This window comes from Pongo abelii, chromosome 15 (assembly GCF_028885655.2).
Source record: "Pongo abelii isolate AG06213 chromosome 15, NHGRI_mPonAbe1-v2.0_pri, whole genome shotgun sequence".
Lineage (NCBI taxonomy): Eukaryota > Metazoa > Chordata > Mammalia > Primates > Hominidae > Pongo > Pongo abelii.
In genome coordinates, this window is record NC_072000.2 from 38,085,912 (window position 1) to 38,113,435 (window position 27,524).

The 27,524-nt window shown below is 41.7% G+C and overlaps 1 protein-coding gene across 1 annotated transcript; it reads right to left on the bottom strand.

Moving 5' to 3' along the window:
• On the bottom strand, positions 1-27,524 carry SPTSSA (serine palmitoyltransferase small subunit A). Its single transcript, XM_002824661.5, has 2 exons — positions 27,348-27,524; positions 1-1,155 (listed from the first exon to the last, which is right to left on the bottom strand). Exons 1-2 carry the CDS (start codon positions 27,457-27,459, stop codon positions 1,052-1,054), a joined length of 216 nt encoding a protein of 71 aa, XP_002824707.1. The 5' UTR covers positions 27,460-27,524; the 3' UTR covers positions 1-1,051.

The following is a 27,524-nucleotide window of genomic DNA, read 5'->3' on the forward strand; positions in this document are numbered from 1 at the left end:
TACTGCTACATCAGCTGATTTTTATTCTCTTTGAATTTAATGTATTTACATCAAAAAATTAGGTAGTCATTTTACATTTAAGGAATAAAAACCTTAAAAAAAACAATACAAAGAGTGAAAGGATTTTAACCAAGTTTACATTTCTTTTTGCTATAATTTTTAACAACAATTCGTCTCATCATAACTTAATGCAATGTGCAAATGCAGCACCCATTACAATCATTAAACTAAATTTAAGGAAGTATATTGTTAAAGTGACCCTCGGAGGAAACGGATTTCTCTTCTATTAAAAACTCTATGGTATATAAGCATTACATAATAATGCTACTTAACCACCTTTTGTCTCAAGAATTATCACCAAAGTTTTCTGGAAATAAGTCCACATAAGAATTAAATATTTAAAAGGTGAAATTTTCCTTATTTTAACTTTAGCAAGATCTTTTCTTTTTCATTAAGAAACACTTTAGTAATTTTAAAGCAAAAGCTGTTAGAGTCTAGATAGCTAAAACTGTACTCCTGAGTTCAAGCTTACAGATAAATCTTTTGTAAGTAGTTCTCAATAAAATATCTTCCCTCCCCATACCCCTACCCGAAATCTTATATTGTTCTTACAAAACTTTGGTCAAGAGTAGAAATATATCCAGGCAGATGTATATGCCATACAATAGCAAGAACAGTAAAGCCCAACTAATGATTTTGAGTTTTAAAAATAGAAGGCAATTAAAATGTACTCAAAGTTACATTAAGAAAAGCTTTCACGGGGGTAATATTGAAACAGTCACAAAGGTTAAGAAAATACTGATATCAAAGTACAAATGACTACAATGTTAAAATAGACAAAAACTGCTATACAAGAGCCTCTTTGAAAATTAAAAATAAAGAACACAACACATGAGTCAGGATGATTTTCCTGTTCTACTCATGAATTTTAGTCTTTATAAGGTTGGTTATGCTGACATCTAGAAGAGTTTCTTATCACATCTGATGGTCTCATTCCAACTTCGTAGGGTGGGTCTTCCCCAAGGAACCTCTGATCCTGGTCGCATCTTGGTCATTGTACGATTTCAAAGTAGTGCAATATCGCCATGATGTGCTGGGGCATGAAGACGTATCCTGTGTATAGTGCCATCCCCACAATGGAAACCAGCATGGAATCTGAGTTGTAGTTAAGGAAACTTATTATTATTAATTTATTCAAAACTAAATCTCCACATGTTTTCAACAACTCTTTTATGTTGAAGTACCCATTCACTTAGTGCTTTCTCATTTATATCAAGCACTGATAAAAAAACAAGAATGATAATACTAGCCACTAACAACCATGCCTGGCACCATTCTAAGCTGGTTTTGTTTTGTTTTGTTTTTAGCTCATTCTATCTTTATTATCACCAATAAAGTAAGTACTGTTATTCTCCCTGTGTAGTTGGAAACATCAGACTGCTTTAAACGTTTTTTTGGTTTGTTTCTCTCTTTTTTTTTTTTGAGACAGAGTTTTGCTCTTGTTACCCAAGGCTGGAGTGCAATGGCACGATCTCGGCTCACTGCAACCTCTGCCTTCTGGGTTCAAGCGATTCTCCTGTCTTAGCCTCCTGAGTAGCTGGGATTACAGGCGCCTGCCACGATGCCCAGCTAATTTTTGTATTTTTAGTAGAGACAGGGTTTCACCATCTTGGCCAGCTGGTCTTGAACTCCTGACCTCAGGTGATCCACCTGCCTCAGCCTCCCAAAGTGCTGGGATTACAGGCATGAGCCACTGCGCCCGGCAGGACTGCTTAAAATGAAGCATAGAATGTGATACTGTTCTACCTAAGAAATAAATATACAGGAATAAAATTCTATTTAATGACTATAAAAGATCTACCAACTTAACTAATAAGAATGTATGACCAAAGAATTTTAGAATTAGACTAGAATGTGGCTAAAAGTATTTTTAGAGTCAGACAAAGCTAAAATCAATCATACACTAGCTTAGGGATATATAAAATGACAGCAACTGCTACTGCTATTATCACTATTAAACATTATTATCACTATTGCTACTATTTGCAACAACTTCAAATAAAGGTAATCTTGATAACCTAAACAATAACCTTTCTGTATTGTGTTCCTTTCTTTTTATTACAAAAGGAACTGAAACTGTATATATGGAAGTCAACAAGAGGCCTCTCTCTGGGGCCACACAAAATACTGCTAGCAAAAATTATGTCAAATCTAAGGGCTTTTGGCTTTGCACAGTTACATAGGATGCTAAGAGGAATAATTGTTTTTGAACTGGGGTCATGCTTTATTAATTCATTCATATTCTCATTATTCTCTCTCTCTCCTCTTTCACTTGCCTTTCCCCTTTCTCAACTCTACATACCTTTCAGCTATACATACTATTATTTCTAAAATAACTTACATTCTTTCATGGGAAGATAGGGTTTAAATAAACAGTGTGCTTACTACCAACTAATATTTGTGTAACAGGTTAGTCGACAAATCTCTTCCACAATTACATTATCTTACTTAACCCTTAAAGCTTTTCCTATGTTTATTATGTTCATCACTAATCAGAAGCTGAGAAAACTGAGTAGCTTGTTCAGGGCCATATAGGAAGCTGTCTTTAGAGCCAGAGGTCAAACCAAGACTGCCTGACTCAAGCCATAAACTCATTCTCTTCATCCAGCAAACAAGGGCAGAAAGTCTTTCACAATCTTTTTTTACAATTTACTTTTTAACCCCCCTTAATCCAGTTATTCCTTAAACTGCCACCTTCTATTTACTAATTTCTTAAAAAAAAAAAAAAAAAAGAGAGAGAGAGAGAAAGAAAAATATATACATTTGCCGCTTCTATATCATTGGCATATATTTGTTCATCACCAACACACCATCTGATTCTTACTCCTCCAGACTGTAGGCATTGTTCTAAGGTCACTGGTGGTCTCCACCAAATCCAAAGCCTGTTTGAATTGACACTGTTTTAGTCCTTCTTCTTCAAAACCCTTTCCATTTATGTCTGTAGTGCCAGCTACTCTGGAGGCTGATGTGAGAGAATCACTTGAGCCCAGGAGTTCAGGGCTGCAGTGAGCCGGAAGGGCACCACTGCACTCCAGCCTGAGCAAGAGCCAGACCCTGTCTCAAAAAACAAACAGAAAACAAAACAAAACAACCCTTTCCACTCTTCACAACTCTACTCTGGGCTGAGGTATTTTCTAAGGCCCTCTTTTAATCTCTCTTACCATTTCCCTGTTTTTCACTGGCTCTTTCCTTTATGATGGATGATATATAAGAGTGAACTTTGTGCTTTCCTTGCAAACATCCACTCTAACTCTCCTCCTAGTATAGCAGCCATGCCCTTTTGGTTAGACTAACCCATCTTCATGGATAACCCCTGACTGGTCTTAACCAATTAGAGGGATCTCTTTTTCTTGGTAACAATGCCCTACATCAAAACTGATTAATCAGCTCAAAGCTTAGGAATTCTGCCAGGAATTCAAGAACATAGATGCTCTCTCCTAGAATAAGCAGCTTGCTGATGGAATCTTGCAATCACTGGAGTCACTTTACCTACATGAGGAAAGCAAGATTCAGAACAAAGCTGACTCAAGAGGGTGGCAGGACAAAAATAATCACAGAAAAATAGAGTCAGAATCCTCATCAAAAAACCCTGAATCCCACCCTACCACTGGATTTTTACGTACTAAACTAATAAATCCCCTTTACTTTTTTTGAGTCAAGGTCTCACTCTGTTGTCCAGGCTAGAGTGCAGTGACACAATCATAATTCACCACAGCCTCAACCTCCCAGGCTTAGGCAATCCTCCCACCACAGCCTTCCAAGTAGCTGGGACAACAAATACGCACCACCACGCCCAGCTGATATCTTTATTATTTTTGTAGAGATGGGGTCTCCCTATGTTGCTCAGGCTGGTCTTGAACTCCTGGGGACAAGCAATCCTCCCACCTCAGCCTCCCAAAGTGCTGAGATTACAGGTGTGAGCCACCACGCCTGGCTGGCCAATCCCCTTTACTCTTAAAGCAGCTTGTTCAATTTTGTTACTTGCGGCTGAAAACGTTCCAGATGATAAAATGGAATTCCCATCGTTTTGTCTTGGGCCCCACATTCCCTCATAACTTAAACAACTACAAGTTGAGTATCCCTTATCCTGAACGCTTGAGATGAGAAGCATTTCAAATTTCAGATTTTTTTTTTAAATTTATAATATTTGCATTATACCTACCAGATGAACATACCTAATCCAGTATCAAAAATGCTCCAACGGGCATTTCCTTTGACTGTCATGTTGTTGCTCAAAAGTTTTGGATTTTGGAGCATTTCAGACTTTTTATTTTCAGATTACAGATGTCCAATCTGTACCTTCATGTTGTCAAACTGACCTCACTTTCCATACTGCAGACAGATATTTCTACCTATTTACTGTACATTTCCATCTATGACATTCAACAAGGTAACTTAAATTCAAACTGAACTCATTAACCTTCTCCAAAACTACCTCTTCCTACGAGTCCTATTTTGCCCATTGACACAACTATTTGCCAAGTCATCCAGTCTAGAAGGTTTTTTATTCCTTCTCCCCACATTTAAATTATCTATGACTTCTCAGTTCTTCCCCAACCCCTACAAATGACTCTTATATCTCACCTTCCCTAACCTTAATCAATGATAAATGATTAAGGCATTTATCATCCTTTACTTAGATGATAGAAAGTTCCCATCTTAGGCTTCTAGCCACTTTCCATGTCCCTCTTTACTAGAATGACCCTTTTAAAATGCATTAGGTTTCCAATGCCTACAGGACAGCACTTGCAAGCTATTTATTGAGGAAATTTTATCAGAAGGGGAGGGAGTAGAATAGAGCAGGGGACATAAGCTAAGTAGGGACAGAGTCTCAGCTCCCACAGGGCACTCTAGAGCATAAATTATACCATACAGTTGGCATTGCTTTGACACAAAGGGCCTGACCTTTTGTATCTCCTTATCTGTCAATCATTGGTTATAGGGTGGGATACAGAAAATCCACCTAAGCAAGAAAGCTGCTTGGCAGAGGACAATACTCTAGAGAAAGGGGGAGCTATAAGTCATCAGCAGCCAACACTCACGGAGGCTGGGGGGGGGTGTACATCAGCTATTAAAGTGGACTTAAGCTAGGTGCAGTGGCTCATGCCTGTAATTCCAGCACTTTGGGAGGCCGAGGTAGGAGGATTACTTGAACTCAGGAGTTCGAGACTAGTCTGGGCAACATAGTAAGACAATGTCTCTAACCAAGAAAAAAAATAAAATTAACTTAAAAAAAAAAAAGAAAGGAGGCCTAGGTGAGGACCAACCACAACTACCATGCTACTTTTCCACTGTACTTCCCAACAGTCCAAACCATTCCCTAATATACACATTTCCTACTTGCAGTCATATTACAAAAGTCTCAGAAAACATTATATATTTCCATACTGCTCTGGCTTTGCTCATTGTTTATTAATAATATAAGTAAGAATAACAGTGGCAGCAGCATCTTTCACTTTGTGAATGTCTAGTGTGTGTCTAGTACTAGTTAAGCACTTCATCAAGTTCCAGTAACCTCCCCAACAAACTACAGGGGCCAGTTCCAAACCAAATCAGTCCAACTACAAGTATCTGTGTTCTTAACCACTGTACCATATACTTTCCTACATATGAAAAGCCCTATTCCCCCTAGTAAAACCTAATAATTCTAGGAGCTCAGTAGTTATCTCCTCTTGTATTAGGCCTCAAGCCTTCCCTGGCATTCATAATTTTTCCCATTCTTACCCCAACCCCTTGGTAGAACTAATTATTCCTTAATGCTCATAAAGCTCCTTTAATACTTTGTATGAAAGTGAGTAACACAGCACTTACCACCTGACATTACCTATTTGTAAATGTACTTATCTCACTCAAATTATCAACTCCTTAAACAGAGAAATAATATTATTTTTGTATCTCCAGCATCTAACAAAAAAACATGCTAAATAGACATCTGATGAATAGAGATGTTCATGTGACTAGATTCATTATGATACTTTCTACATATTCCTCACATTATTGTGGCTGACAAACTTGATAATGGCTACAGAAAAGACAAAAACAGTTTCCAGGCAATATTGTACTTAACAACAAATTTTGCTTTTTTACAGCTTTTATATAAACCTTATAAATATATATACCAAACAAATGAAAATAGTATAGTAATCATCTTAAGGTCATTGGCTCAATTTCAACTCCAGTAGGAGTGATTACTATAAATCAGCTATCTGAATATGTATGTTACATAGTCTTTATGGTACTAATTCTTCAATTTAGTATGGAGAATATATCACTTAAGGAACATGCACATATTAGCCTAACAGGGATTATTCCACTATAAATCAGGAATCTGAAACTTGGCCGGGCGCGGTAGCTTACACCTGTAATCGCAGCACTTTGGGAGGCCAAGGCGGGTGGATCACCTGAGGTCGGGAGTTCGAGATCTGCCTGGCCAACATGGTGAAACCCCATCTCTACTAAAAATACAAAATTAGCCAGGCGTGGTGGCGCATGCCTGTAATCCCAGCTACTTGGGAGACTGAGGCAGGAGAATCACTTGAACCCAGGAGGCAGAGGTTGCGGTAAGCCAAGATGGCACCACTGCACTCAAGCCTGGGCAACAAGAACAAAACTCCGTCTCAAAAAAAAAAAATTAAAAAAAGAATCTGAAACTTAAGCTCAATTTTGTGAACATTAAATTGTCAAGCTTTTAAATTTTTTACATGCCTATAAAAGCATGATTTTTTAATTCTAAGTGAAACAATAACTTATCAAAACGTAAACAAGTTCTTTGCCTGGTTAAAATACAAGATACTAGAGTTCAAGACTGTATACACACTCCAGCATGGGTAACAGAGTGAGACCCTGTCTCCCAAAAAAAAAAAAAAAAGTTGCCAGGCAAGGCAGTTGATGCCTGTAATTCCAACACTTTGGGAACTCAAAGCAGGTGGATCACTTGAGACCAGTGAGGCAGGAAAGAAGAGTCTGCAGGCAGGGAACATAAGGCCGATTCACACTTCAGTTATGACAGGAAACAGCCTCCCCGTAGGGTGTAGGCCAAGTAAACACTTTGTAACTTTACTTCACCCTCTCCATCTACATAGGGCATACCCCAAGGAACCAATGGAATCCTCTAGAGGGTATTTAAACTCTCAAAAATTCTGTAACAGGGCCTTTGAGCCCCTATGCTCAAGCCTGCTCCTAAACTGTGGAGTGTACTTTCATTTTCAATAAAACCTTTCATTCCTTCCTTGCTTTGTTTGTGCATTTTGACCAATTCTTTGTTCAAAACACCAAGAACCTTGACACCCTCCACAGTTAACATATTTTGGCAAGCCAGCCAGGAGGAAGAGGTAAGCCCAAAGTTTGCGATTTTTTTTTTCTCCTTTCTCCTTTTCTTTTCTGCTCCGTACAGGGGAATCTCTCTCTCTCTCCTCTCTCTCTCTTTTCCTTTCCCACCCAGGACCCATGTGGGTAGCACCTAAACATGGAAGCAACTGCAGGTTTCTGGCCATGGCCAGTGAAACTAAGGGGTTTCCATGTGGAGAAGCCTAACTACCACCGCCCAGTTCGCTTAAGAAACCTGGGTCTTTTTCCATTTTTTTTTTCCTTTCTTTCTTTTTCAGTCTTTCAGCGGCTGTTTTTTTGTTTTTGGAGACAGAGTCTTACTCTGTCACCCAGGCTGGAGTACAGTGGCACAATCTCAGCTCACTGCAACCTCCGCCTCCCAGGTTCAAGCAATTCTCCTGCCTCAGCCTCCAGAGTAGCTGGGATTACAGGCGCCCGCCACCACGCCTGGCTAATTTTTGTATTTTTAGTAGAGACGCGGCTTCACCATGTTGGCCAGGCTGGTCTCAAACTCCTGACCTCGGGCAATCCCCCCACCTCGGCCTCCCAAAGTGCTGGGATTATAGGTGTGAGCCACCTCATGAGTCCTCAGCACCTGTTTACAGTTGCCCTGGACTCTTCATCTTTTCCGCACACGGTCCCTGATCCCTACATGTGGTGCAGCTTGGAGCAAACTCGCCCATTTTTCAGGGGACTTAAATCTTCTTTTCTTACACTAAATTTTTCCTTTATCAAACTCAACTGGCTAAGGAAAAGGCCCACCCAGTATCCAGTTCTCATTACAGTTTATGGCTATTCTTCTAAAGTTCACAGTAGGCTCTGGAGGGGAAAATCTGCATGTGGCACCAGTGCCCACCTAAGGTCAGAGACATCTGGCACTCCAAGATTGGACCCCACAGGAGGCTGCTCCAGGGGTCCTGCAGACCTCAACCTGCCTAAACGGGATGCTCTTGGCAGAGGTTCTGAGGTCTAATACTAGGCCCTCCTTAGAATTTACTCTCGCAGTTGCAATGAATGCTGTTTGGCCCCAACATTGTTTGGAGTCTGGAGTTTACTGTTGAATGGGAAAGTGGGATGGTGTTACATGTATCCAGGCCTTTGTGCTGCAGTTCTAAGCAGAGGGTCTGGTTAACAGGTGATACGCTCCTTTGCTACTGTTTGGCCCCAGTGCTCCTTGGAGTCTGGGGAGGTTTGGCCTTTAAAACTCAAACTGTCATGGAGACTGCTTTACCCCAAATTTTGGTTCACGGCCTTCCTTGGATTATCTCTTGGGGCAAAGTAAAACTGCCAAGCTTGTATTGCTATCTCATGGCTAAGGTTCCAAGCTACTGGATCTTCCTTTGTGTGTGTGTATACATGTCTAGGTGTGTGTGTGTGTGGTTTTTTTTTTTTTTTTTTTGAGATGGAGTTTTGCTCTTGTTACCCAGCTGGAGTGCAGTGGCACAGTCTTGGCTCACTGCAACCTCTGCCTCCCAGGTTCAAGCGATTCTCCTGCTTCAGCCCCCCAAGTAGCTGGGATTACAGGTGCCTGCCACCACGCCCAGGTAATTTTTGTATTTTTAGTAGAGATGGGGTTTCACCATGTTGGTCAGGCTAGTCTGCAACTCCTGACCTCAGGTGATCCACCTGCCTCGGCCTCTCAAAGTGCTGGGATTACAGATATAAGCCACCGTGCCCAGCTGAGTATACTTTCATAAATAGAATTTGAGTCATATTTTTCTCTCTCTCTGCCTAATTTCTCCAAAATTTGCAAACTATTTGTGAATATTCTTAATTCATGGTAATGTGTTTGTTTGCATACAAACAGGATTGCTAGGGCCTCTCAGGGATAGAGAACCCGGCAACTTGGCATGCCAGCAAAAGGGTAAGAATTTCTTACCAGTCTCTGGCCCGCTTTTTCTCTGTGCAAAATGGTTAATCTCCTCTGTAAAGTTTTAAATTAATTGGTTTAATAATAATAAGAGCTTAAATCAAATATTTTGTCAGAAAAGTAGAAAGTGTAATGCCTTTTAGTTCATGTGACTTTAGCAATCTTTAGGAAATAAAGATGGGATGGTTTTAAAGATTGTTGGTAAAAATGTCTTCAAAATTTAAACATTTGGTCTAAATTGTGTTCAAATATTAGGTTTGCTAAATGCTTTAAGGTCATAAACTGCTTCCTTGGCTTTTGAAAATTAACTTGCCGGCCTTCCAGCTAGGTAAGACCAAGGGGCATGTGGTGTTGGCCACACCCCTAGCTATGCTAGAAACAGTCAAACCTTATCAGAATATAACTTACCAGGTTTTACACTAAAGTTAAAATTGCTAAGAGTCGGGCCAGATGTGGTGGCTCACACCTGTAATCCCAGCACTTTGGGAGGCCAAGGCGGGTGGATCCCGAGGTCAACAGTTGAAGACCATCTTGGCCAACATGGTGAAACCGTGTCTACTGAAAATACAAAAATTAGCTGGGCGTGGTGGCAGGTGCCTGTAACTCCAGCTACTCGGGAGGCTGAGGCAGTAGAATCGTCTGAACCCAGGAGGTGGAGGCTGCAGTGAGTCGAGATCGCGCCATTGTACTCCAGCCTGGGCCACAGGACAACACTCTGTCTCAAAAAAAAAAAATTGCTAAGAGTCATCATTGTAACATGCAATTAAGACTACCAGAAACAGGTCAGGCGCGATGGCTCATGCCTGTAATCCCAACACTTTGAGAGACCAAAGAGGGCGGATCACCTGAAGTCAGGAGTTTGAGACCAGCCTGGCCAACATGGTGAAACCCCATCTCAACTAAAAATATAGAAGTTAGCCAGGCGTGGTGGTGGGCGCCTGTAATCCCAGCTACTTGGGAGGCTGAGGCACGAGAATCACTTGAACTTGGAGCAGAGGTTGCAGTGAGCCAAGATCACACCATTGCACCCTAGCCTGGGCAACAGAGCCAGGCTCCCTCTAAAAAAAAAATTTAAGAAAGACTACTAAAAACAGTTTTACATGCAAGGTGTCTAAAAATAGTAGAAAAAAATTTTTTTTTCTTTTTGGTAAAAGGTTATAAAGGTTTTTGCTTCTTTAAAGTTTCCAGGCCAGGCACAGGGGCTCACGCCTGTAATCCCAACACTTTGGGAGGCCAAAGCAGGTGGATCACCTGAGGTCAGGAGTTCGAGACCAGCTTGGCCAACATGGCCAAACCCTGTCTATGAAACATAAAAAACTAGCCGGGCGTGGTGGCATGCACCTGTAATCCCAGCTACTCAGGAGGCTGAGGCAGGAGAATTGCTTAAACCTAGGTGGCAGAGGTTGCAGTGAGCCGAGATCACACCACTGCACTAAAGCCTGGGTGACAGACCAAGACTCTGTCTCAAAAAAAATAAATAAATAAAATAAAATAAAATAAAATAAAATAAAATTTCTGAGTCATCATTTTGGCAAAATATATAATATATGGTAATCTGGAATTCCAAAATCAAACTTCAGTTTCAAAATTGTCTTTCCTAATGCCTGGCTTTCTGGATGGATCAGAGGGTCCCTGAAAACATCCAGAAAAGAGGTAAACAGGATTATTTGACATGTTTACGTACATGGGATTGCCAAAACGATGTTCAATCTTCTTTAGGTTACATTTTTGTGAATAATACTAATATATGTTCCAAAATTGTATGGGATTTCTAAAATTCTAATGTCTAAGTATATGCTATCAACTATAATTATGGTTATTATGTTAAGTTATTGTAAACCACAGAAATAACCAAATCAAACCAGTTGATACTAAAATTGTTTAAAACAGTTTATAACCAATGCTTGGTCCCATATTACTGGGAAGACAATTAAAGCTTCATGTACATTTGGTCACCTGGTGGGCCATTTAAATATGTTATAAAGCGATTTCATTCCACTGACATCTGGTCGTATAAAAGCTTTCCCATGCAAGAGGGCTGATGTTGTAACAGTAGATTACTACGCTACAGTGTATTTTCACCAGGTAAAAAAAGCTTTTTATCGTTTGAACCTTCTGAGAACATCAGAGAAAGACTGTCCTCCCCATCCACACTACAACAAAACTTTGGGACCTTGGGCTTTGGGTTCATGGTCTCGCAACTGAGAGGGGTCCCTGCACGCTTTTGGAACTGCATCCATTGGAACCTTTGAGATAAAGCTAACCAGGGAAATTTCTCCCAAGAAGATAGCATCCTTGATGTGAACAGCTTTTCCAGATTAAGACTTCTACTATCATGAAACTCTTATCTTTGAATATTTTTTTCTTGCCTACATCTCTACAAACAATAGAAGTGGAAAAGGGGTCTGCTATGTGCATTTATGGAGTATACTTTTATTTATGAAGGAGTCTGCAGCCAGCCTTCTACCTGGATAAACTTATACTTTGACAGAAAAAAATGAAGGCCCAATGTAGGTAAGAAACCTTAAAGGTATATACATTGCCTCACAATCAGTCGAAAATAAAACACTGGTTCACTCCTCTTAACCCACATCATGGGTTAAAGAGAACATTGCCAGGAGGCCTTCACTCTTCTAGAAGGGCATCAGTTATTTGGCTCTTTTTCCATGGTTTAAAGTGAAAGAAGCAATGATTGGAAATGTATTCCTCGTGATTGGCTCTCTAGCACATTCTACTTTAAAGGCTATCATCACACAACAGACTTTAAATTCTCTTGTGAAAGTTATGCTAAATAACAGAATTGGCTAAACAGAGAAGTATCTGTGCAGCTGCTGGCACCTGTGGCCTATTGAGAAATACACAGAATGCAGGTTATAAAAATTCAGTTGTAGGGGATTAATGAAAAGACCACTTAGTCAGCTGGGCGCAGTGGCTCACGCCTGTAATCACAGCACTTTGAGAGGCCGAGGCAGGTAGATTACCTGAGGTCAGGAGTACAAGACCAGCCTGGCCAACATAGTGAAACCTCATCTCTACTAAAAATACAAAAATTAGCCGGCCGTGGTGGCAGGCACCTGTAATCCCAGCTACTCGGGAGGCTGAGGCAGGAGAATCGCTTAAATCTGTGAGGTGGAGGTTTCAGTGAGCCAAGATTGTGCCATGGCACTCCAGCCTGGGTGACAGAGCGAGACTCCATCTCTTAAAAAAAAAAAAAAAAAAAAAAAACCATTTGGTCAAGCAAGTAGACTCTTCATCCAGCTCATTCTTTAATTTACATAATTTTGGGTGGTTTGGTATGGGCACCCGGGTAAGGAGCATACTCCAAACTCTTGGTATTATCCTCCCAACAGTCATAATAATCGTCTCCCTGGAGTGCTGTATTGTCGCAAAGGTTTTCAATGCTTGCATGCAGCCATCTCTAGAATGTCATATGATCTCTCTTCAAGTGGAATGACAGGAGCTGAAGGAAATGTGCAACCATGAGGACTTAACCTATAAATCATGTGCTGAGACTGGAAACGAAAATGATGGTAACTGAGAGTGGTGCTACGGCCCTAAGTTTTGGTCAAACTCTAACCTAAGTGAGAACCTGAACAAAAAGGGAGAATTTTTTCAACAAAATTGTGGAAGGCCATTGTTTTGGACCAAGTTCATGCACTGGGCCCCAACAGACCAAACCAAACCAAAACGGGGTTGTTTGTGCTAAGACTTTAGGGAAACACATGGGTTCTAGAACAGACAAGGTTTTGCTTTTTCTTTTGCAAATCTCTGTAACAAACATTTCTGACAGCATAGGTATCCACCTCTGAAGTTCCCATTAAATCTTTTAACCAAATTCATTCCCTCTCGCCTAGAGACCATCAAGCTTCAGATGATCATGCAACAAAGGTTCCAGCCAATTCCAGGTGAAGACACCACCCCTGGCCATCAAGAAACTACCCTGCTGGCAGGGCATGGTGGTTCACGCATGTAATCCCAGCACTTTGGGAGGCTGAGGTGGGCAGATCACTTGAGGTCAGAAGTTCAAGACCAGCCTGGCCAACATGGTGAAATCCCATCTCTACTAAAAATACAAAAATTAGTTGGGCATGGTGGTGGGTAACCTGTAATCCCAGCTACTTGGGAGGCTGAGGCAGGAGAATCGCTTGAACTCGGGAGGTGGAGGTTGCAGTGAGCCAAGACGATGCCACTGCACTCCAGCCTGGGCAACAAGAGCAAAAACTGCATCTCAAAAAAAAAGCTACCCTACCTTCACTAGATAGAGCAGGGCGAGATTTCCGTGGTCCCCAATAGGTAGGGACTAGGCCGCAAGGCAGCATGAAGTAGTTACAGAAAAAGAACATTGGTCCCTCTGCCTCCCATAAAGATTTATGGGGATCATATCTCTCAGTGGGGAGATGAGGCAGGAAAATAGGGTCTGGAGACAGAGAACATAAGGCCAATTCACACTTCAGCTATGACAGGAAATATCCTCTCCATAGGGTATAGGCCAAGTAAATGACTTTGTAACTTTACTTCATCCTCTCCATTTACATAGGGCATACCCCAAGTAACCAGTGGAATCCTCTAGAGGATATTTAAACTCACCAAAATTCTGTAACCGGGCCTTTGAGCCCCTATGTTCAGGCCGACTCCCACATTATGGAGTGTACCTTCATTTTCAATAAAACCCTTCATTCCTTCCTTGCTTTGTTTGTGCATTTTGACCAATTCTTTGTTCAAGACGCCAAGAACCAGGATACCCTCCACCATTAACACCAAGAATATGAGACCAGCCTGGGCAACATGGCAAAACCTCATCTCTTTTACAAAAAAATTAAAAAATTAGCTGGGCATGGTGGCACCCACCTGTAGTCCCAGCTACTCTGGAGACAGACGTGGGAGGATCACTTGAGCCTGGGAGGTTGAGGCTACAGTGAGCTGAGATCACACGGCTGTATTCCAGCCTGGATGACAGAGTGAGACTCTATCTAAAAAGATAAAAAGATTTTTTAAAAATAATAAATTAGCTCTACAGGGACACAGTGAGTGAATAAGCAGATAACAGGACAGTGAGGAACTTCTAATAATCAAAAAATGCAGGCCGGGTGTGGTGGTTCACACCTATAATCCCAGCATTTTGGGAGGCCAAGATGGGAGGATCACTTGAGGCCAAGAGTTTAAGACCAGCCTGGGCAACAATAGTGAAACCCTGTCTCTACAAAAAAAAACTATTAGCCAGGCATAGTGATATACGCCTGTAATCCCAGATACTCAGGAGGATGAGGCAGGAATATCGCTAGAGCCCAGAAAGCAGAGGTTGCTGTAAGTTGAGATCACACTACTGCACTCTAGCCTAGATGACTGACACCCTGTCTCGAAAAAAAAACAAAAATTTTAATTTCTCAGTCACCTGACCTCGTGATCCACCCGCCTCGGCCTCCCAAAATGCTGGGATTACAGGCATGAGCCACTGCACCCAGCCTCCCTTTTTTTTTTTTTTTTTTTTGAGACAATGTCTTGCTCTGTATCCAGGCCTGAGTGCAATGGCGGATCTTGGCTTACTGCAACCTCCACCTCCCAGGTTCAAGTGATTCTTCTGCCTCAGCCTCCCGAGTAGCTGGAATTACAGGCACGTGCCACTACACCCAGCTAATTTTTATATTTTTAGTAGAGACGGGGTTTCACCATGTTGGCCAGGCTGGTCTCGAACTCCTGGCCTCAGGTGATCCACCCACCTCAGTCTCCCAAAGTGCTGGGATTATAGGCGTGAGCCACCACACCCAACCTAGGCATTGGTTTTATTGTGACACTTGGAAGTGCTCTCACAAAGCTAAACATATACATAACAGAGTATACCAGCTATAATTTGCTATCTGGTATAGATTCCTCAATCCATCTCATTCTGTAACAAGCCTCTCAAAATTTAAAGTATCCTTGACACACTGTGAGTTTTAAGAAATGGGTAGGAGAAACAGTACAGCACTGGAAGACACCCAGGTTTGAGTCGTAACTCTGCCATCCCTGTTTGTGTCAAAAGCTCTCTGAACACTAGTCTCCTTATCAATAAAATGTGGACACACATCACCTATCTTTCAGGGTTGTGAGAATTCAGAATCGAACCTATTCTGCAAGAGAAGGCAATGTAATCCTCATTAAAACTGTTCTTTGAGGGTTTGAGCATTTAACGTCATGACTTAGACCTATGTTTGCCCAAGTTCATCCTGCTACTAATTTGTTATTAATTTACAGTGTAATCCTGGGATGACACAACATCTCTGGACCTGAGTTTCTTCATAAAATGAGGTCCTTTCTTTCATTAACATTTTAGGATCCCACTTGTTTGAAGAGGACATTTAGGTACCACCTGTCAATCATCCATAAAGCAATCTTCTGTTTCACATGTACAAAGAAAAAATGTAAAAATTAATCAGTTTTATGCAATACACATATATTGGAAGGTAATATACAAAGTAATAGAGTAATCTTTCTATTTACCGAACTCTTCTTGTTGTTTGCATAAGTGCCAGTAGCTGTATACAAATTAATCAGGTCTATATTCTAGAGGAGGTTCCACGACTCAAGCAATAGAGAACAAAGTGCAATCTAGAATACAACCTCAAAAACTAAAAAATGGGCTGTTCTGTTTTGTGTTTATGACTTGTCTCTAAACAGTGACTTTTAAGTGTTTGACAGAGCACCTCTACTGAGCCTTTGCTTCCAGCCATAGTACATTGCTCGGTAAAGCAGTTGCTTCATGAACCAGCCCAGAACTGAGCAAATAATGTGACAGGATACTGTGCAGGTGCTGAAGATAAATGTTTGTTCAAGGGCTGAATGAACAATCAGAAGTTATTCATAACCTGGGCATAACATAAATATTTTATGGGTTCCATGGACATAAAAGCAAGTAGATGTGAAGCCATATATAGAATCTGTATGTTGTTTTCTCTTTCTTTAAGAGGAATCTCCTAAACATAAGCTAAGTTTCCAGCAAGCTAGGAAAGAAATAAAGATTTTTTTTTTTTGGCCCATAAAAAGATGATCATCAGCAACTTAAAAAAAAAAAAAAAAGTCCTGTAATAGAGGAAATGCTTCACATATAAATACAGTACATTAGAAACAAAACCATAGCAACTAACATTTCCTGTTCCAATCAGTAACTCTAAACTATCATCACCCACTTTAGTAATCTAATCACAAGACTTTGGAAAAATTAAAGGCAGTTTCTCATTGGGAAAAGGTCATAGACCTTTGTTCCAGTGGGTATGACTTATACATCTTCACTAGTCTAAATGATTTCAATGATTTAAGTCACATTAAATGACATTAAATGTGACTAAATGATTTAGTCACATTAAAAAGCAAAGCTAAAACAACATTTAAAGCAATCCAATCCTATATTAATCAAATTTCTTTTGTAAAATCAATTCTAGGCGGGGCGTGGTGGCTCACACCTGTAATCCCAGCACTTTGGGAGGCCAAGGCGGGCAGATCACGAGGTCAGGAGATCGAGACCATCCTGGCTAACATGGTGAAACCCCGTCTCTACTAAAAATACAAAAAATTAACCGGCCATAGTGGCGGGCACCTGTAGTCCCAGCTACTTGGGAGGCTGGGGCAGGAGAATGGCGTGAACCCGGGAGGCGGAGCTTGCAGTGAGATCGCGCCACTGCACTCCAGCCTAGGCGACAGAACGAGACTCTGTTTCCAAAAAAAAAAAAAAATCAATTCTAAAATGCTATTTAACCTTAGAAATACTCAAGAGTTGTGATAAATCTAAGAAATCATCTTAATGAAAAAAGAAAACAAAGCATTTGACGAAGTATTATCATATGCTGTTTACTGAAAAGCAATCAAAGCCCTAAGTGAAAGCAGCTGCAGGCTACCGAATGAAGCCCCAAACAGGAAAGCTTCCTTATTACTGTAGTTTTCTTTTCCTTTGACCTCAAAAAACTGCAGATCATCACCAACAGAAATGTAAAGAAAGTGCATAGCGTGGTGGCTCACGCCTGTAATCCCATGCCAGCACTTTGGGAGGCCGGGGCGGGCATATCACCTGACGTCAGACCAAAAAAAATACAAAAATTAGCCAGACGCAGTGGCGCACACCTGTAATCCCAGCTACTCGGGAGGCTAAGGCATGAGAATCGCTTGAACCCAGGAGGCGGAAGTTGCAGTGAGCCGAGATCACGCCACTGCACTCCAGCCTGGGCAACAGAGTGAGACTCCATCTCAAAAAAAAGGAAGTTAATTTTTCCTAGATATATCGACTATCTCTTGATACTTTTCCAGTTTTCTTACATTGAAGCAAGTGGAAAACATTATACTGTCACAATATTATACTGTCACAGTCCTCTGTATGTTAACCAATTTGATATTCAAGGGTCATGTTAAAGGATAGCACATCACCATCAGAAGTTAGTGTTTAGCAAGCAAAATCCATTCTCTAAGCTTTCTATAGTGTGCTGATTATACAAACCCAAGTATGAAAATTGTTTTCAGAAACTACAACTTGATGACAAGCTCTTTTAAAACTAAACAAACAACAAAGCATGCTGCTGAAATGAGTAATCATCACGAACTGAAAATTTTTCACTGTGGACTAAAATCCTGTAAATGGTTTGTAGCTTTAATCCCAGAGACACTAAGGTTATGGTGTCTCTGGCACACCTTTATTGATTTGAGCTTCTATTACCCTCAGGAAGATTTGAAGTCCCAGTGTTATGGGGAAAAATTTCCCAGTCTGCTCTGAAACATAATCTGTTCTGCTACAGTACATGTTTCTGTAACATCACATAACTCACATATGACTAGTATAGTATAGGAGCTGTATTCCTTCATATGGGATATTTCATCATTTAGGGGAGCAGATTAATGGGAAAATAATTAGGTGACCCTTGAAAACATGGGTTTGAACTGTGCAGGTCTACTTACACATGGATTTTCTTCTGCCTCTGCCACCCCTGAAACAGCAAGACCAACCCCTCTTCCTCCTCCTTATGATTTTCTTTCCTCTAGCTTACGTTACTGTAAGAATACAGTATATAACACATATAACATACAAAATATGTGTTAATCGACTGTTAATGTTATCAGTAAGGCTCCAGTCAAAAGTAGACTATTAGTAAAGTTTCTGGGGAGTCAAAAGTTGTACACAGATTTTCAACTGCCTGCAGGGTGAGGATGAGGGCCTGGGGGCAGTACTCCTAACCCCCAAGTGGATCAAGGGTCAACTGTATTACCTTCAGCAGGAAACATCTCTCAACTCAGCTGCTATACAGGCAGAAGTCCTTTTAACTCTATTTTAAGAAAATTAGAAATTCGCATTTGCACCCAGTCTCCCTCTTCAGAGAAAGGCACCTCCAGGGTAGCACAGCTCTCAGCTAGTGTGGCAGGTGGCACTGCCCCTACACTGCCTCAATGGCAGCCCACACTGTCTGTATTACATCAGCACCTACTGCTGACATTTCCATTCAACTTTGTCCATGCTTTGTTCATGTCCTCTCGGGCAGCTTCCAGTGAAGCTGAGCTGCCTGCCTGTCTGGGACATCCAAGTTATTCCCTCAAGATGCCAAGTATTGTGTTTGTTAGTGCTTGCTTACTAAATTGCATACATTTTGAGTGGTCTGACTCAATATTATTTTCCCATAAACCCTATTATTTTGCAATTTTTCAGAAACATATCTAATACATGCTGACCAAAATCCTTGTATTAGTAAAACTGCTATTTCTCATAACTACTGATCATAACTACTATTTTTTCAACATTCCAATTTATAAAAAGCATATATCCTCTATCAAGTACATCTTCTAGAACACATAGCTTAAATTACTAAATTTGAGCATTTGGGGTTTGTTCTTTAAAAAAAAAAAAAAAAGAGGCCAGGTCCGATGGTTAACACCTGTAATCCCAGCACTTTGGAAAGCTGAGGCAGGAGGACTGCTTGAGGTCAGGAGTTCAAGACTAACCTAGGCAACATAGTGAGACCCTGTCTCTACTAAAAATTTAAAAATTAGTCAGGCATGGTGGTGTGTGCCTGTAGTCCCCACTACTTGGGAAGCTGAGGCGGGAAGATTACTTAAGCCAGGAGTTCAAGGGTACAGTGAACTAAAGATCATGCCAGCCACTGAACTCCAGCCTGGGCAACAGAGCAAGACCCTGTTTTAGGGGGAAAAAAAATCTAACTTAGCTCCTATGTGCCAAAATGTTACAACACTCATAGTCTGGAGGAATCATAAAGTCTTTAAGAAAATGGAGACAGGACCTATAGTGATCACTACTCACAAATCACTAGAATCACATGCTGAAACACTGCTGCAGAATATCAACGTGTGGTCTGTTCCCACTGCCATTAACCCAACCATCACTTTCTCTGCCTGTCCTGGTATAGACCATTTAGTTCTTGTTAAGCACAGTTTTCATTATTTTCAATCTTTACCAACCAAAAACTACTACAGAAAAAGTTAATATTCTAAGGAGTACAGTTAACAGATATCCTAACATTCTCACTGAATCAGCCAAATATAAAGGCTAACATGTAAAACAGGCTAGAGCAGTTTTCTTCAAACTAAAGCAGTGGGGCCCTAGAGGTAACAAGACAACTTTCCATGAGGTTAGGATAGTTTAAGGAGAATCCGGTTAAAGGTGGTCTGCTTCCACTGTACCCCCAGAGCTTGATCTGTCTGAGAATTCTTGTGGTTTGCTGGTTGTCCTTCCCATCCTCCCTTATAAATGTATTCACTTCTCCCACATTACTTCCTAATCTTACAATTGTACATTTCCCAGCCAGGTGCAGTGGCTCATGCCTGTAATCCCAGAACTTTGGGAGGCCAAGGTGGGTGAGTCACTTGAGGTCAGGAGTTCGAGACCAGGCTGGCCAACACAGTAAAACCCCTTCTCTACTAAAAATACAAAAATTGGTCAGGTGTGGTGGCAGGTGCCTGTAATCCCAGCTACTCGGGAGGCTGAGGCAGGAGAATTGCTTTAACCCAGGAGGCGGAGGCTACAGTGAGCCAAGATTGTGCCACTGCACTCCAGCCTAAGTGACAGATCAAGACTCCATCTTGAGAAAAAAAAAAAAATAGGAGCCGGGCAAGATGGCTCACACCTGTAATCCCAGCACTTTGGGAGGCCGAGGCGGGCGGATCACGAGGTCGAGAGTTCGAGACCAGCCTGGCTAACATGGTGAAACCCCATCTCTACTAAAAATACAAAAAATCAGCAGGGTTATTATTTAAAAAAAAAAAAAAATCAGCAGGGTATGGTGGCGGGCGCCTGTAATCCCAGCTACTGAGGAGGCTGATGCAAGAGAAGCGCTTGAAACCAGAAGGCGGAGGTTGCAAGGAGCCAAGATCGTGCCACTGCACTCTAGCCTGAGCAAAAGAGCGAAACTCCGTCTCATAAAAAAAAAAAAAAAAGGAGTATATTTTTTATATATTCACAGAATATCTCAGGAGAGATGCATAGGAAACTGCTGACACTGGTTGTCCCAGGGTGGCCCAGGCAGGGGTGGAAGGAAGACTGTGTCAACAACTACCTTTTTGTATCTTTCGTGTCTTCAACCATAAGGATGTATAATCTATTTTACTTACAACTTAAAATTCATATTTTCCAAACTCCCAAATACTTTAATTACTCTAGTATATTGAGATGCAAAAAAAGTCCTTTTTGGCCAGGCACAGTGGCTCACACCTGTAACCCCAGCACTTTGGGAAGCCGAGGGGAGAGGATCACATGAGGTCAGGAGTTCAAGACCAGCCTGGCCAACATGGTGAAACCCCGTCTCTACTAAAAATACAAAAATTACCCGGGCATGGCAGCGTTCAACTGTAATCCTAGCTATTCGGGAGGCTGAGGAATGAGGATTGCTTGAACCCAGGAGGCAGAGGTTGCAGTGAGCTGAGATCATGCCACTGTACTCCAGCCTGGGCAACAGAGCAAGACTCCATCTCAAAAAAAAAAGTCCTTTTTAATTCTAAGTTGTAAGCATCTGAGGATACAGCAAAAATCTAAGAAAATAATTTAGTTGCTACTGAAAATAACATACAGCTTAAAATTTGTGGCCGGGCGCGGTGGCTCACTCCCGTAATCCCAGCACTTTGGGAGGCGGAGGCAGGCGGATCACGAGGTCAGGAGATCGAGACTATCTTGGCTAACATGGTGAAACCCCGTCTCTACTAAAAATACAAAAAATTAGCCTGGCGTGGTGATGCATGCCTGTTATCCCAGCTACTTGGGAGGCTGAGGCAGGAGTATCACTTGAACCCGGGAGGCAGAGATTGCAGTGAGCCGAGATCACGCCATTGCACTCCAGCCTGGGCAACAAGTGCAAAACCCTGTCTCAAAAAAATAATAAATTAATAAAATAAAATAACAAATCAATATATAAACAACTGTTTTTTAAGAATTATTTGTGTGCCCAGCACCGTGGTTTAAAAGTGGGAAAAAAATGTTTTCAAGACCCATGAACTGTCTTTCAGGGGGAATCTAATTTCTAACATAAACCAAAAAACTGCCCACATTTTGCTGAAAATGAAAAACATCAGCAGCAGCAGAGAGATGGGCAAATATAGCCCAGTGATTATAGACTAATATGACTTTATTTTTTAATTAATAAAACAAGATTAGGCCGGGCGTGGTAGCTCATGCCTGTAATCCCAGCACTTTGGGAGGCCGAGGCAGGCAGATCACCTGAGGACAGGAGTTCAAGACCAGCCTGGCCAACATGGTGAAATCTTGTCTCTACTAAAAAATACAAAAATTAGCCAGGTGTTGTGGCACACACCTGTAGTCCCAGCTACTCGGGAGGGCGAGGAGGGACAATCGCTTGAACCCAGGAGGCAGAGGTTGCGGTGAGCCAAGATCGCGCCACTGCACTCCAGCCTGGGCAACACAGCAAGACTCCATCTCAAAAAAAAAAAAAAAGGAAAAAAGATTAAAATAGCACACTTCTGATTCAAATGATTATTATTATTATTATTGTTATCATCATCATTATTTTGAGAGGAAGTATTTGCTCTGTTGCCCAGGCTGGAAGTACAATGGCACAATCTTGGCTCACTGCAACCTCCGCTTCTTAGGTTCAAGCAATTCTTCTGCCTCAGCCTCCCATGTAGCTGGAACTACAGGTGCCACCCACTATGCCCCACTAATTTTTGTATTTTTAGTACAGACAAGAATTCACCATGTTGGCCAAGCTGGCCTTGAACTCTTGACCTCAGGTGATCCACCCACCTCAGCCTCCCAAAGTTGATTCAAATTATTTTAACAATCTATTTTTAATTTTTTCAACTCTCAACAGGAATGGTTACAATGTTATCCAGTGAGGTACTTTAGGGCGTGTCTCACTGTTACAAAAGACTATCTTGGTTACAAAACCTGGTCTTTTCTTTCCCACCTTGGGATGCCAGTAGGGAAAGGAAACTTTTGAAAGGTATGTTAAAAATGTTTCCACCTGAGATGAGGTCAGTGGTTCTCAGTCTATGGTAGGTATCCTTTTGTAGTATATACTGTAATACTAATTGGCACTTATCAGATTCTTTTTTAGTTACCTTTTGTCTTAATGCAGGTGTCATGTCCCATTTCTCTGTAAGATAGAAACATGTCTGCACATGGAAAAACTTCAAATATTCCTTGACAAACCAAAAGCTAATGTATCACTTCAAATGTCTCATCAGAAGACAGACGGTAGCCCAGGCATCTTGGCTCATGCTTGTAATCAATCCCAGCACTTCGGGAAGCTGAAGTGGGTGGATCACTTGAGGTCAGGAGTTCAAGACCAGCCTGGCTAACATGGTGAAACCCCACCTCAACTAAAAATACAAAAATTTAGCCGGGCATGGTGGCACGGCCTGTAGTCCCAGCTACTCGGGAGGCTGAGGCAGGAGAATCGCCTGAATCCCAGAGGCAGAGGTTGCAGTAAACTGAGATCGCACCACTGCACTCCAGCCTGGGTGACAGAGCAAGATTGTCTCGAAAAAAAAAAAAAATACAAAGAAAGAAAAGAAAAGACAAATGGTAAAAGAAAACTTAGCATACAGGCCCTAGTGAGGAAGAATTTACAAAACTCATTTATAAATCTTACTGTTTCAAGAACTATTTACAATGTGTCTGACTTGACCCAATAGATGCTTTTCCTTAAAAACACATCTTAAAATCTTTTTTATAAATCGCAATTTCCTTACATAGGTAAGTTCAAAAATACTTATATTCAATTGAGATTTTTTTTTTCTTTTGAACAGGCTGTCACCTAGGCTGGAGTGCAGCGGCGCCATCTCAGCTCACTGCAACCTCCGCCTCCCGGTTTCAAGAGATTCTGGTGCCTCAGCCACCAAAGTAGCTGGCATACACTACTACATCCAGCTAATATTTGCATTTTTAGTAGAGACAGAATTTCACCATGTTTTCTAGGCTGGTCTCATATTCCTGGACTCCTGCTATCTGCCCACCTTGGCCTCTCAGAGTGCTGGGATTACAGGTGTGAGCTACCGCCCCAGGCCTGAGATTGACTTTCTTTTCTTTTTTTTTTTTTGAGATGGAGTCTTGCTCTGTGGCCCAGGCTGCAGCGCAGTGGCATGATCTCGGCTCACTGCAACCTTTGCCTCCTGGGTTCAAGCGATTCTCCTGCCTCAGCCTCCCAAGTAGCTGGGACTACAGGCGTGCACCACCACATCTGGCTAATTTTTTTTTTTTTTTTTTTTTTTTGTAGAGATGGGGTTTCACCATGTTGGCCAGACTGGTGAAACACCACCGCACCCGGCCAAGATTGACTTTCAATTTACAACAGCTTTTAACTAACTTCTAGCTATTTGATTTGGGAAGTCAAGAAGCAAATAATTTCTAAACATCCATTCAGATGCTCAAGGATGCCCCTGGAAAGTATAGAGATAGTACGTTATCAATTTCCCCTGAAATTACAACTTCTTTTTTTTTTTTTTTTTGAGACAGAGTCTCGCTCTGTCACTGAGGCTGGAGTGCGGTGGCGTGATCTCGGCTCACTGCAACCTCTGCCTCCTGGGTTCAAGCAATTCTCCTGCCTCAGCCTCCCGAGTAGTGGGATTTCAGGCACCCACCACCACACTCGGCCCACAACTTCAAATTTTTTAAAATGCATTATATAGCAAGGAAATGTAAACTAATGCATCTATCCTCTTTAAGAAATTAATCTGGGCCAGGTGCAGTGGCTCACACCTGTAATCCCAGCACTTTTGGGAGGCCAAGGCAGGCAGATCACTTGAGGTCAGGAGTTTGAGACCAGACTGGCCAACATGGTAAAACCACTCCCCCACCCCACCCCCAACCCCGGCTCTATTAAAAATACAAAAATTAGCTGGGCGTGGTGGTGGGCACCTGTAATCCCAGCTACCTCAGGAGGCTGAAGCAGAAGAATCGCTTGAATCCGGGATGCAAAGGTTGCAGTGAGCCAAGATTGCGCCACCACACTCCAGCCTCGGCGACAGAGCGAGACACCGTCTCAAAAAAAAAAAAAGAAAAAGAAAAAAAAGAAAATTAATCTGGCCAGGCGTGGTAGCTCATGCCTGTAATCCCAGCATTTTGGGAGGCTGCAGCGGGCAGATCACTTGAGGTCAGGAGTTCGAGACCAGCCTGGCCAACATGGCGAAACCCCATCTCTACTAAAAATACAAAAATTAGCCTGCATGGTGGCAGGTGCCTGTAATCCCAGCTATTCTGGAGGCTGAGGCAGGAGAATCACTTGAACCTAGGAGGCGGAGGTTGCAGTGAGCCAAGATGGTGACATTACACTCCAGCCTGGGCAACAAGAGCAAAACTCTGTCACACACACACACACACACAAAGAAAAGAAATCAATCTAAAGTCTTCCTCTGTTCAGGACTTTTAACTCAGAGACAAATTTTCAGACAGGCAGAGGCAAATTTCTCTAAATTTTAGGTTTCTAGGATTGATGATTAAGTTGAATGTAATGTTTAAGCTGTAGAAAGTATGCCTCTTTCCAAAACCATGTAGCTGGCCACAAATTAGTTCTGGGTGAAGCTTACTAATCATTAATGGATTTATGAAATTCAAACTACTTCAGAGTAAGCCTCCTGACAAGTAAGGAAAAAAATCCAGTTTTCTCATTCAGTTCTTTCCACCAAGCTAAAATGAGGATTCAATTTCAAATTGATGTTCCAAACTATCAGATAGTTTTAAATGATTCTAGAAGTTGAAGTGGAAAAATATAAATACAACAGCTGATAGTAATTCAAGACTGGCTTATGTCAGACGATTGCATTTCTAACCTGAGTTAATTCAATAACATGAAATTTGAAATAAGATTTTTTTTCTTAAGTTTAAAATCATAAGGTTCCATAATATTGGATGTCAGTTGGTTGCAGTTCTCACCTATTTGAAAAAAAAATCGAAACTACTTGTTGCTAAACCAATGGTAACTCAAAAACATTAAAGGCAAATATCTACTAAGGCACTATATTTCATTTCATAATTTATTTCTCCATCCCCCAAAAAAGCCATCACCTAGTTATTTATAGGACACTATCACTATTGCAACATAACAGAAAAATCTTAACATCATTGATAACTGTAGCATTTTAGTGTGTAAAATCTATATTAGATTTTAGGTGTAAAAGCTTTTAGGTGTAAAATCTATACTAGATTCTAATAGTGCACTCTACATTCAACCTCTGATTTAAAGAGTTTCAATTTAACTCGGTATTGTTTAAATTAATTTTAGGATGTGTTATGTCAGTCAAGATATACTTGCTTCTACTGTGAGACTTCTATTAAATATGCATTTAAGTATATATTTTACAAGGCATGACCCTGCGAGCCCTAAAGAGTGAGACTAAACTGCAGCTACAAATAAATGGTGCGGGAAATCAAAGCAAACTATATTCAGAGTCTAAATCCAAAATATGCATTCTGGTTCTTAAATTCCAGGTTTGGAAAGAAATGCCAACAGTAATAAATAAACTGCTTTGAAAGCATCTCAAATTCCTCAAAAGTGCTTAAACAAAAGACTCAGCTTTGAGTACAACCTTAAGCTATTTCAAAACAAATAAACACACTTGATAAGGCTTGCAATGAAATTACCTCAGTCACTCACTGGAATGCAACAATGCATTCACAAAGTTATTCTGAAGTAAGCTACTCCAACTAAACCACACTGAAAAAGAGAGAACGTGGATAAACTAAACATGTTTTGTATTGGCCTGAGTTTTTTAAAAGTTACATCTCATTCATTATCAGTATTTAATCTGCAAGAATATCATCAAAGGATGTCAATATGGACAAGCAGAGACAAGAAACATCAGACTTTCAGGGAGTCTATCTTCACAACCCTGAGTTATTAATTGAAGTTCTCAAAGTTAGATGAGTTAAGATACAGACAACGTGCTTTGCACAAATGCTTTGCTTATAGTAACCACTCAATAGTCATTAACAAGAATTTATTAACTATCCACCAAAACACAATATCAAACCCTACCGACAATTAACCACAAATTGCACCACTTCTCGGGCCGACTTGTACGGACGGTGCAAAGAAGCAATAAATACACTTTTAAAACTCCCCACCTTGAAGACCAAAAAGATACAATAACTTAAACTGCTTTCAAAAACTACTGTAGTGTCACGCCTACAAATTCAGAACCTGGCTTAAGAGCTGGTTAACTGATTAGAATTCTTGGTAGACCCGAAGCCAACTAAATCAGGAACACTTAAAGGTCAAAGGCGTCCAAGCCGGGAGCGATATGCTCCACTGTTACATGATCCCCGCCTCCTACAGGAACAGGGGACTGAACCAAAGGCAGTTGCGGCCGAAGTGCAGGCGACACACTGGGCTACACATCACCCTCGGAGATTTCCTCCAGGAATCAAGACGCTTCCCCCTTGGGTCCAGCGACTCACAGGTGACCCCGGATCTCAAGAGTTCTCGTCTCCCCCACCCCCCACTTAACCCCGCGAGCGCCGCCCTCGGCCCCCAGACCTCCCCCTGCACCCCCGGCTTCCGTGCACAGGACCGGCGGGGCCGCCGCTCCAACCTCCACCCCAGGCCCGGGGCCTGGGAAATGCGGCCCCGCGGCCCGCGCCCCCAGCCCGGCCCCCGCGCCCGCGGCCCGGACAGGATACTGAACACCGTCCGCTCCCAGGGCTCCAGCATGTAGAGCGCAGTGACCAGCAGGTACTGGTAGTAGAACCAGGACATCTGCTTCCAGGCCCGCGCCAGCGCCATCCCAGCCATGCGCCTCCCGCGATGCAGCTCACACGTCAGTCTGTCCGGCCGGCCGCCCGCTCACGTCCTAAAGC

Excerpts from the sequence above, each read along its gene's own strand:
- SPTSSA (XM_002824661.5), bottom strand. The coding sequence starts at position 27,459 with ATGGCTGGGATGGCGCTGGCGCGGGCCTGGAAGCAGATGTCCTGGTTC. Across the intron at positions 1,156-27,347 it reads CTGGGAGCGGACGGTGTTCA|ATTCCATGCTGGTTTCCATT; the intron begins GTATCCTGTCCG and ends ACTACAACTCAG.